The sequence below is a fragment of the Scomber japonicus genome, chromosome 8, assembly GCF_027409825.1.
Source record: "Scomber japonicus isolate fScoJap1 chromosome 8, fScoJap1.pri, whole genome shotgun sequence".
NCBI classification, from domain to species: domain Eukaryota; kingdom Metazoa; phylum Chordata; class Actinopteri; order Scombriformes; family Scombridae; genus Scomber; species Scomber japonicus.
This window is the reverse complement of record NC_070585.1, coordinates 10,558,635-10,570,816: the sequence shown is the minus strand read 5'-3', so window position 1 is coordinate 10,570,816 and position 12,182 is coordinate 10,558,635. Positions and strand designations below refer to the sequence as shown.

Here is a 12,182-nt window from a genome sequence, read left to right as displayed (position 1 = left end):
CAAAAACTGACTGAATCTCATGTAATATGTTATTGTTTTATTCAGGTGAATGACTGGTCTACCTGGCGCTACAGCTACGACCTTAATGGCAACCTCCACCTCCTGAACCCTGGGAACAGCGCCCGGATCTTGCCACTCCGCTATGACCTCCGGGATCGCATCACACGCCTGGGAGATGTCCAGTACCGACTTGATGAAGATGGCTACCTCAGCCAGCGTGGGTCAGACATCTTTGACTACAACTCAAAAGGTCAGCTGCTGAGGGCCTACAATCGAGGCCCTGTCAGCTGGAGCGTTGTGTATCACTACGACGGGCTGGGTCGCAGGGTCTCCACAAGGAACAGCCTGGGACAGCATCTACAGTTCTTTTACGCTGATCTCAACCATCCAACCCGGGTCACACACATTTTTAACCACTCCAGCTCGGACATCTCGTCGCTATACTATGACCTGCAGGTAGGTGTGGATGTACAGAGATGTGTGAGATCTACCAGTATCCTGTTCTCATATTACTATACATGAGCAAATACTGAATATCTTCTCTGGGAAACTTGATGCAGGGCAGGCAATTTATGGCAAAAACTATAACCTGGAACATAATGAAAATAAACTGAATTTCTACCTCATGAACAGGGTCATCTATTTGCCATGGAGGTGAGCAGTGGAGAGGAGTACTACATAGCTTCTGACAACACCGGCACACCCCTGGCTGTCTTCAGCAGCAATGGACAGATGATCAAACAGGTAATACTGTGGTTATGAATCAGCAGATAGTATTGCTATAAAAATTGAGTTATTGCTCCTTTTTGTGTGGATAAAAAATAAAAAAGGGGAAAACAACAAGAAAGCTGTATAATACAAATGCCCCTACCATCTGCTGTGCCAGAATGTCCTTGTACAAGATACTAAATCCTTATCAGCTTCAGACACTGGTCTGTAACTGACCCTGACCTTTCCATCAGGAGAAGAGCTGAGACTCACTGAAAACAAACTGACTCTGCTTGTTTTACCCAGGTGCAGTACACAGCTTACGGAGAGGTGTACCTTGACTCTAACCCAGAGTTCCAGCTGGTGGTTGGATTTCACGGAGGTCTCTACGACCCCTTGACCAAGCTTGTCCACTTCACCCAAAGGGATTACGACGTCCTTGCTGGACGCTGGACTTCACCAGACTACAGCATCTGGCCCAAGATAGGGAAAGATCCCTCTCCATTTAATCTCTACATGTTCAAGAACAACAACCCCCTCAGTGACATGCTGGATGTGAAAAATTACGTCACAGGTAAAGGGCTGATCACTATAATAGACACAATGAATGCTTAACATACAGGCAAATGTAAATCACCACTACAAGTTCAACATAGCTTGATATATCCTTACATTATTAATATCTCCCAACCTTAGAAGAAGTTAGTTAATGCAAGTGACATTGTATAACAGCTGGCACAGTAGCTAATATAATTGCATAACACCAGCTGACAAAAAAGGAAACACGCTGTCAGTTTTTTATGGTGAAAAGTGATTCATTTGCCACCATGTTTAACTTTCCACCCTATCTGCTGTTGTAGATGTGAAGAGCTGGCTGGTGATGTTTGGCTTTCAGCTCAGTAACATAATCCCAGGGTTCCCTCGACACTCGCTCTACTTTGTGGAGCCACCATATGAGCTGCAGGCAACCCAGCACTGTGAGAACGGACAGGTATGGTCTGCAGTGAACAAAAAAGAAAAAGGCCATTTTTGACATGAAATACAATATCAAAACCATTATAGTGTTTCAGCTTTTGTCAGCAATTTTCATGCTAATGCTTTTCTTAATACTCTTTGTTGTGTAGCTCATTACTGGTGTGCAGCAGGCTGCAGAGCGTCACAACCAGGCATTCATGGCCCTAGAGGGCCGTCTCCTCAACAAAGAACGTCGCAGGCGCAAGGACAAGCCAGGCCACTGGTTTGGCACCAGCACCCCCATCATAGGCCGCGGTGTAATGCTGGCACTGAAGGAAGGCAGAGTGGTGGCTGGCGTGTCAGCTTTGGCCAGTGATGACAGCCGTAAAGTGGCTTTGGTGCTGAATGGTGCCCAGTACCTGGAAGGCACTCATTACACCCAGGACGGGAAGGACTGTCACTACTTTGTGAAAGTGGGCTCTGCTGACAGCGACCTGTTGGCCTTGGGGCTTACCAACGGGCGCAAGTCACTAGAGAGTGGCATCAATGTAACGGTGAGTGGCCGGTCGAGAAGAGGAGTGACTGTGGAGTTTGCAGTGCCGTCGTTTGTACTGAGCATTCGGTATGGACTCGCTGTGGATGTGGTGGATGAGGAAAAAGTCAGACTGTTGGAACTGGCCAGGCAGAGGGCCTTGGCTGGGGCCTGGGCCAAGGAACAGCAGAGGGCCAGAGATGGGAAGGGTGGCAGTCGCCTCTGGACGGAGGGGGAGAGACAACAACTTCTAACAACAGGTAGAGTACAGGGCTACGATGGCTACTATGTACTGCCTGTGGAGCAGTATCCAGAACTGGCTGACAGCAGCAACAACATCCAGTTCCTCAGACAGAACGAGATGGGCAAGAGGTAACAGCCCACCTGAACTTGTTTGAAGGGCAGACTCTTCCCCCTCTCCCTCTCACTTCTCTAGATCCTGTTCCTTTTTCCTACCCAGCCTCCTCAACCCTACTCCTCTCAAAACCCATGGAGAATTAACCAACAAATGGGGTTACTCACGGAACGCTGCAGGGAACTTTTGAAAAGAATGACTTAACAGAAAACATATTATTGTTCATTTTACTGCCACAGGCAAAAAATTTAAAGTTTAGTCAAACGGTTCTGTTTTTTGAAAAAAAACTTTGAACAACTTAAAAAGCACTGAAGAACTGAACTGTTGCTTAATGAATAAGAAGATTCCCCTTTTTAAAAAAGATATTGATATTTTCGCCCATATTTTTTGGGTCACACTGAGAGCGGCCATGACAGCTACTGAACACATGGTGGAGTTGTTTTGTGCTGGCTTCTGCGGTGAAGGCTTGTCTGTCTCTAACAGACACTAAAGGAAAAGGGACCAAAGTGGAGACAAAGCCACCCCAGAGTGCTGCCATTACAACTACATATTAAAGGAGGACGTCGTGAACAGCGACATACAAGGCAATGTTAAAGGTCGTCCAATACTACGAGTCGTCTCCCTGTCTCAGGCCTCCCATCGTCCACTATGGACCAGTCCTCTGCTGCTGAGGCAGCGCACATCCAACCAAGCAACACACAGGCTAACGGCATCCTCGAACAAATCCAAGCTGTTAATGGACAAAAAACAAACTTTTTAAAAAAACAAAGTCAAAAAAATGATGGCTATATTTGTGGACAGTGGTATCGCACAGCATTGTTTATTTTGAAATGGGGAGAAGAATCATATTACTACATATGTGTCCGACTACACTAAATTTCAGGATGTTGCGTATACTGTAGATGCCGTAGTTTTGTACGTTTCAGTCGCGGTAGAATTGTGAGACTTTCACCAAGGCACTTCTGTACAGAACGATCAAATACACCACTCACACAGTCAAGAATACATGCTAAGTTAGTATTTATTTCATTTTATTCTTTTTTAATTTATTTATTCTTAGTACTATATGACAATCATGAATGAGTCACCAGTTCTATTCAAAATGAACTTTAATGGATGAGTTTATTTTCTTTTGTAAAATATGTAAGAAATGTTCATTTGTTTTTGTATTAATTTCAGTTTTCTGCCAGGGCAAATAATAGTCACTCTCAAAAAGAATAATTTATGTAATAAAGTGTTTAAAAAAACGGTTTATACTTTAAATAAAGTCTTTAAAACTGTGAAATCTGTTTTTTTTTTTCAAAATATATTTGGATGTACAGTGTATAGACCTACCTTTATGCAGCACAGTAGAATATTGTTCAGAATATCAAGTTTTATATTTCTAAGAGGAAGTGGCTTGTAATGTGCAAAATCTTTAGCTGGTCTTACTACTCTAGAGTTTTGTGGCACTCTAATATTCCATATCTACAATATCAATCCCCAGTTTGTTGTTTTTGACTGTTTTTTGTTTGGAAGCAGAGATGTTTCTGTCCTAGATCCCAACAGCAGTAGCAGTAATGGATCCCTCTCACTGTGAAGAGACTCGTGCTGGATGTCATAATGTACCAAATCAGTATTATCAAAGGATGATTCTTATACATTCACTGAAACGAGACTCTTCTGAGAACCTTATCAATAAAACATAATTGTTTACTTCACCTGAGCGATGTGTAGTTCACTTTCATCTCATTTTTGCATTATGAAACTATTAATGTTCTTTTTGTGATTGCAAATTCCACCCGACTTGACTGACATACATTCACATGAGTTGCATTTCAAAGATATTGTTTAGATAGCTGTTGGTACACCAGACAGCATCACTGATTAAAACACTTGGTTTCCTGCTATGTTAATGGTGCATCAGTCTCACAGATAAAGTCAATTTTTGCTCCAGATTTTCTGCTTTGAAAAAAATAAAGAAATAAATGATGAAGATTTCATGTCATTCCATCAACAACCACACACATAGCTCCTTTTCCAACCGTATTGCTCACATTTCTTAACATGCATACATACATGACAACAGTAGATCAGAATCAGATGTGCTTGTAAGTAACCACTGAGATCTCACCTTACTTCAAATGCTTGTAGATAATTGTTTTTCTTATAAATGTTACTTTTGTTCTTTTCTATTTGTGTTCTATTACATTTTAGATGCCCCCCCTTCTGTTGGAAATGGTGAGAGGTATTTAGATTAATTATTAGATTAACATTAACTTAAATAACAATATAAATCTATAAATGTATAGCAACAAAGTATTAGGAATCAAATATACTCAAAAGTACTCAATAAGTACTCATTACTCAGAATGACCTCTGTCAGTTATTTTATTTTGTTATTACTGAAGCATTAACATAGGCCTATATGCAGTATTTTTAGGTTGTTACTAATCAAGGTGGGTCTAATTTTAACTGATTCAGTTTATGTTCCTCATGTTTTCTAAAATGTTGTTTTGTACATGAAATCTTAGTTGTCAAAGTTACTATAGTAACTTAAAGCTGTTAAATATATGCTACAAAGAAGAAAGGACAATTCTTTGCTTTCAAATGTAGTGTTACCTCAAAATGGTATTTAAGTAAAGTACTTGAGTAAATCTACTTAGTTACTTTCCTCCACTATCTTAGAAAAACAGTATGTGAAATATCCTGTTTTATATCCTTTGTCAGTTGTGTGTAAAATCGTGCTACAATCAGTGCACACATCGTATTAAATTATCACAGCAGTGGTTTGGCTTCACATCAGACAGGAAACCAAGTCAAAAGCATCCGGCCCCACACCAATAACAAGAACATACTGATCTATACTCTCTCTCTCCTTTCACCTCACATACTCACTGCTGCATTCTCCCACTTAAAAAAAACATACAACAATGCCTTCAATTTCATGGGAACAAATTATTTTAATGCAAGAGTCGTATTTAAAGCAAAAAGGCATCCAACAGGTCATTTGGTTTCTTCTGTTGAGCAATCACAACATTTTTTTCACATTTTCAGTTTTATCTCCAAGGTATGTAATAAAAATAATGGAATATTTTTTCATATCAAGATCACCATGAAAAAAGAAAAACATTGTGGCCATCGGATGTTAACAGTAATCAAACATAAATCACTGTCATCTTCAAAAATGCATTCCATTTATTGTCATGTGATTTCACCTGAAGACATACGTCAGCTTCTGTGCAAATGAAAGGGAAACATTTCAAGCATCAGCTTCTTAAGAGCACCCTGTGGCTCATTAGCAGCCAGGGTCTTGGTGGCTTTTAGGGTTATGGGGGTCCGGGATACAGGGTTGTTCTTGCAGGATGGGAAGTAGCATTAGAAGGTGGTAAAGGGAGGGTTAGAGATGGTTAAAAGGGCAGGCAGGAGTAGTATCTTACAGAGGTAATCATCATAAAGTGCCAAAGAGCCTCACACTAGGTCAGCCTGAGATCCAAGTATACCGTATATGTGCATGTGTTACTGTGTATCCACCTTGTCTGTGTGTGTACTGTCTGTGTCATGTGTCGTGTAGGATAAGAGTAAAGAGCCTGAGATTCAGGGTTAGCGATGTCTAGAAGCTCAGTTACAAGCTGCTACAGAGTAGCCCCTGGACAGGGTCAGTCAGTCAGTGCTGTGGGCTTGATATCAGGGTACAGAAAGGGGCTCTGGGAGGAGACTTCCTTAAGGGTTCGAGGCTTTTATTTATAGACGAGCAAAAGACTTGTAGAGGGAAATGGAGGAGTGGTTGCGAGTGAGTGCGAGGTTTAAGGCAGATGGGGGAAGGGTTGGTAGAGTTTCGAGGCACACAAATGGGGGGCGAGCGGGGGATGGGGGGGTTGTTGTGGGAATAGCGTTATGTCAGCATGTCCCAGAGACAGCAACAACACAGAGCTGTCCAGCAGGCTGTCAGGCATGTGTCTCCTGTATCGTCTCGTCTCCTGTCCTCCACCACGTACACTGAAGAGAGAGTGAGAGAGGAGAAGAAGAAGAAATGAGCCAAAAAGGACCGACAAGAGAGGTACAAATGGAAGAAAGCAATGAGTAGAAATCACTTTCATTTCTCAAACAGCATAAAAACCAGAGAAAAATCTCAGATGTATGTCATCAAGTTTTTAGCGGTTCAAGTGTAACCATGGCCGCCTTGATTTTCCTCTAATTATGTTCATCATGGGAGGCATATCACCATGGTAATACCATAGAAGCCCAGAGCCGTGATCAGACAGTGTTACAGTTGAGTAACATTAACCCTGCTTTGGGCTATCGTTGGGCAGTTGAAATTACAGCTTTCACAACTTCACATCTTTGTGCTCCAACGAGGCATTTTCCTTTTACACGTACAGCAGTTGCTTTATTTCCCCTTAAATCAATAGTCATGTTAAAGGATTATGTTACCCATATGTAGGGTTTACCATCTGTCTCAGAGGGAAAAAACAAGGCAAACAACAGGCCTCAATGAATACATCTCCCCTTCCTCATGTTTGTGTTTAATCATTCATGTGGATGGAAACACTACAGCTTTTAACAGCCAGGTGCACTGACTCATAACATGGCTGACTGTGTCACCTGGGTGACCAGCTCTTGGTCAATAGATAAAATGAAGTTAGATAACCACTTATCATACCAGCCTCTGATAATGACATGACAAAGAACTGGTTAATGATTGGCCAATATTTAATAGCGAACAGCTCTATCAAAATGACTCAAAGTAACAACCTTGATAGCATAAAAGTCTCCTTTGATCAGCCAGAGGAGGCTTATCTTGAGTCAGTTACAAGAGTAACACCTCACTGCTTGCTTTAGTGTATGAAAGTGTTAACTATGCTCCCTGAAAGAAGACTCTCTTTGCATATTCACTTTGAATATTTTACAATGTCATGTGTGCTTTTTGTTTCACAGCTTGCATTATAGTTTATTCTGGATGCTCAGTTGGGAGTTGCCACTGCATTCACACACCTTTTATCTTAAACCTCGCTCGACTTCGCACTTTTCAAACCTTAATTGCTTACTCTACATAATGACAATTTATGCACTTTTAAAGTCAAAGTTGGAAGTCTGTTTAAAGTCGACATTATAAGGAAGATTTCCAAATTTAACTTGAAAAAAACATTTAATTAACGGATTTGTGTCTTAATCATTTAGCAGCAGTGTTGCACTGCTGTTGAAAGTATACCGGGGAAACACCTTCGGTAGACCCCATATGAACCACTACAACCTGCAAGGTAAGGGTTGTGTAACTCACAGAGACAGCTGAAAGACAGTGTTGATAGACTATTTTGTGGTAGCCTTGTTAGTTTGCCTACTTTTACTGTTGAAGAAGGTAAACAGTGAAGAAGCATTTACAAAATAAATATCTCTTCAGCAAGGGAAACACTTTTTTATTCTTTTCAACTTGACCTGTAGCAAGCCTCCCTCTAAAATGTGACATATCCATTATGAATATTCATGCAAACATAACTTATCAGATTTTGAAAGAAGATCCCTTCAGTATTACAGTTCTAATAATATTACAGATTCTTTAATGTGTGGGTCTGTTGCACAGCAAAAGACTTTCATTACATTTGCTCATATTGTCTTTCTGGAGAAATATCATCATCATCATCATCATAAATATGAAATATGAAATATGAGAGGAAACAACTCAACACTTTTATAGTAGGAGACATCATTTTCAATACTGACTTCCTACTGAAATGTGTCCACTGTACCCACAACACAAATAAACTACACAAATAAAGTGTGTGAACATCAGTCAGTGGTAAACTATTATAGTTATAATGCTGTTTTAACCTCATTGGTCATGTGACCCTCACCTTGCAGGTCACAGCTGTCCATTGAGTCTCTTCATATTCACACATCATGATAGCACTTTTCATAATGTCAGTGGTCTTCCAATCATTCTGTTCTAACAACATTATCTGTTGTGTGCTACTACCACTCACCTGTGTTTTTGGGAGCTTCCCCATACATAGGTCCAGGAGGGGGCCCGCCCTGCCAGCCAAACTGTGGTTGTCCAGGGTATCCCTGATAAGGAGGCTGCCCTGGCCCAGGATAAGGGCCTCCAGGGCCCATTGGTCCAGCAGCATAGTTAGGGTAAGCTGGATTAGGCTGTTCCATGTTCACGGGGTATCCTTGTGGAGGATAACCCTGATGTGGGTAGCCTTGTGGAGGAGGGCCTTGGCCTGGGTAGCCTGGAGCAGTGGGGGCATTACCAGGGTATGGAGGGGGCTGCTCAAAATTCATCTCTGTGTTGGACAGTCACCTGAAAAACAAGAAAATATGACAGATTGTGTAAATAATGGCTCTGTTTCAATTTAAATGATCCTGCCAAGTAAACAATGGGGTTGAGTATCATTTCAGTTTTATCAGTTCCCTCTCTGATTCTGCTAGTTGAAAGGGAGAGGTAAAAAAATCAAAGTCAGTCAAATATTTAGATAACAAAACAACCTTTTTAGTTTTAGTGTTTACTTACTTTCATTCTGCCATTAAAAGTAAACACACTGGATGCAAAAGATTAATAACATCTACAGTACATATATATATATAGTTGTGTAGTATATATATATAGTTGTGTAGTATATATATATAGTTGCCATATTAGGTAATTAATTCCTCTGAGTCTTCATACAATCGCACAATATTTTCTGACAAGCACAAAACTTTTTCCCAGAACAGACAAGTACATAGCATATAGCTGTCTTCCCAAATCCCTGAATGCACTCTCCTGCTGTTTCATGCCTGTTGCCGCCTCATACAGGAAAATAAAACAACCATCATTTCCACAGCCACGGGGGGGAAAGACAAGCACAGCATATTATTTTACAATCTGCTGAGGTGTCTTATGATTCAATGGTCAATCACAACCTAGTTCTGCCCTACCAGAGATAAGCACCATTATCTTCCTGTTCACACATGGACTTTGCAAATGGAGGAAGCAGCTTCACAGTATGCTGAGTGATGCTAATCAAATGAACCACGAGGGAGAGAGCGAAGGAGATGAGGAAGAGATCGCAGTGCACATATAGGCCCACACTGGGTTATATGTTCACACTTGGTTTTCCTCTTTCCTCTGGAACATGACATGACATATTATCAAGATCACACATTCACATTGTGTTTGTTTCGGTATGAAGTCTCACACTTCACACGGAAACAAACAGAAAAAGGTCTTATGGTGGTCTCACTTCACTGTAAGACCTTTTGGCAGTGCAATAAATGTGTGTGATCAGGTCAGTGTCAACATGTTATTTGTTCCACTCCAGACCTCGTGAGTAGGAAACACTAATGGATTCTGATGGGTCCATCACAGCCCTTATGCTAGCCTTCATCAGAGGATTTGCTCATGTAGAACAACCATAACAGCAGAGAGTGGGCCAGGTGCTACCCTGCTAAACCTCCCCAGGATTCCTCTGTCACTTTGGATATTTACACTGTAAACATCTAAATAGCACAGCATTCATTGCTGCTCACCTCCTTCCTATCTGTGTTTTGACACAATTCCAGTTGCCAGTGCCTTCATCTATATACTTATTATCTAGTTTATTCTTTAGGTTATTTGATTACCTAATTTGGTTGTTTTAAGGGTTGGTTTTGTACAGTGTTTTGTAATTAAGGATATGATACATGGTCTATTTCATCATAATTTGTCAACACCATCAGAATGTGAGATTAAAAAGACAAAAGGAAACACTGAATGATTTAAAAAGGGAAGTACCCTTTTTAGCATCTGCAAACTGTGGAGATGACTGGACATTTCACCACCTGAATGTGCTCTGAAAGCCACTGACAGATGGCAAGGTCTCTGTTACTATGGTAACAGTGCTCCAGGGGGAACAGAACGACACCTTGGGATCTGTTTTCGTTGTACCTTAAGGCACTGATGAGTAAAATAACACAAGTATGAGAACCTTCCCTCTCCCTGTTAACAGTGAGGCTTTGATTGCCGATTGACCTTTGTTCCAGCTCAGGAGTCATGGGTGTGAATACCGTGTTACACTCCTGGCTAAACATTGAGAGGGGGTTTCTTTAAAAGGGATAATCAGTAATCTGACACCATTTTGTATGTCACCTTGTCTTTATTGTACTCACTTGAATCTCCACTAGTCTTTGGTATCAGGTTAAGTTTTAATGAGAAAAAATTCCCAGGTCTTGACTCATACTGGCACAGCACGTGTACCATCTATACTATCTCACTGTGTGCACATTTGCATGTGTGTCATTTGTTTTTCCCTTGCCGGACTGGCCCGAATACGTGAGTGAACCCGGACTATGTTTCCACAACAATATATGGTGATAGTATCATATTCAGACACACACAAACACATGGAAAGTGCACATGAGAGGTCTTTGAATCCATTACACAGCTCCTTCTAACCCTAATGGCATTGTAAACATTGACAAAGGATTGAAGAAACACAGTCGGTTCATTAACAAATGTATCATTAGAGCGGAAGCATTAGATGATTTTTGCTTTAAAAAAAAATTAAAAAAAGGTCACTTATCAAGGTTTGAAGTTATACACCTAAAGTAAAGCAGTGTCTGAGTAGAATAAAGAAAGGGGATTCAAACAGAATTAAATGCAACTTTATGAAACTGATTCAGGGTTGGCGATATCAGCTGTTGTTAAGCTGAGTTAAATGTTCTTCACATAAAGTCCACTGTTCTCTCATGATGAGAACTGACATGGATAAACAAATTCCTGTGATTCTTATTATTATTATTATTATCATATACATTTCAACAGATAATGTAGAAATTAACCACATGATGTCAACTTTAGGGTAATATGTCCTATAGATTTTTCTCATCACTAAAAATTATGGGCAGGCCAAAATAACAAGTCTATGTTGGCCTGGTGGTTTATACTAAAAGACCCTCATTATATTACAGAAGCTGAGCTGTCCTTGTTAAGCAGCAGCTCTGTAGCCTGGCAGCCTGTGTTTACTTTCTCTATGTTGAGAAACAAGCCAACACAAAGAGGATGGTTGTATATGAAGACTACCCAATGGACCCAATTATGAAGATTCAGAGTCACTACTGTGTTTCACGCAGAGGCAAACACACAGACTATAAAAATGACATACAGAAAAAAACAAAACACAAAATAAACAATGTAGTACAATAGAACACATTTGTTTGATTCAAACTCAAGTCCATTTTAACCCCTATTCACGAGTTACGCATTAACCCAACGCTGCTTTGCTATTAATGCCAGCTCATTATTATACCATATTAGCTTATTCATATTGGCTTAATTCGCAAAGTAAATATTAGGTTTTGAAGCAGTAGTCGCATTAATAACGCTGGGAATCCGGCATTAGGTCAGGCTATCAGTAAAATGTTTAGGAAATATTAATAAGCCTCTAAGGCGAATAAAAGTGGCACCTGCAGGCCACAACCCATTGTAGCACAGTTCAGTTTTCCATACACCCTAAATTCATCATGACTAAGCTCCTACTGAAGAGTAACGGACATGTATGGACCACTTACCTTCAAATAAATAATATCCCGGTCTGTCGCAAACCGCAGTATTCTCTATTTAGACAGAAAGCCCCCGCTATCTTAACTGTTTATGAGTGTTTTACCGCAATGAGCGACCCCCTTCCTCTCGTCCAG

The 12,182-nt window shown here is 40.6% G+C and overlaps 2 protein-coding genes across 7 annotated transcripts in view; one reads left to right on the top strand and one right to left on the bottom strand.

The window, feature by feature from the left end:
* The window catches only part of tenm2a (teneurin transmembrane protein 2a), a 150,681-nt gene extending 148,111 nt beyond the window's left edge, over positions 1-2,570 (top strand). For all 6 annotated transcript variants that reach the window (XM_053324494.1, XM_053324493.1, XM_053324492.1 and 3 more), the window contains 5 exons: positions 46-456; positions 634-744; positions 1,015-1,282; positions 1,569-1,699; positions 1,833-2,570. In XM_053324494.1, the coding sequence (XP_053180469.1) occupies positions 46-456; positions 634-744; positions 1,015-1,282; positions 1,569-1,699; positions 1,833-2,570 (1,659 nt within the window). The remainder of the gene's footprint in view (positions 1-45; positions 457-633; positions 745-1,014; positions 1,283-1,568; positions 1,700-1,832) is intronic.
* A 3,133-nt stretch (positions 2,571-5,703) lies between these two features.
* LOC128362972 (cysteine-rich and transmembrane domain-containing protein 1-like) lies at positions 5,704-12,182 on the bottom strand. The gene is made up of 3 exons (XM_053323850.1): positions 12,057-12,182; positions 8,510-8,829; positions 5,704-6,527 (listed from the first exon to the last, which is right to left on the bottom strand). The coding sequence occupies exons 2-3, from the start codon at positions 8,808-8,810 to the stop codon at positions 6,424-6,426; spliced, it is 405 nt and encodes a 134-aa protein (XP_053179825.1). The 5' UTR covers positions 8,811-8,829; positions 12,057-12,182; the 3' UTR covers positions 5,704-6,423.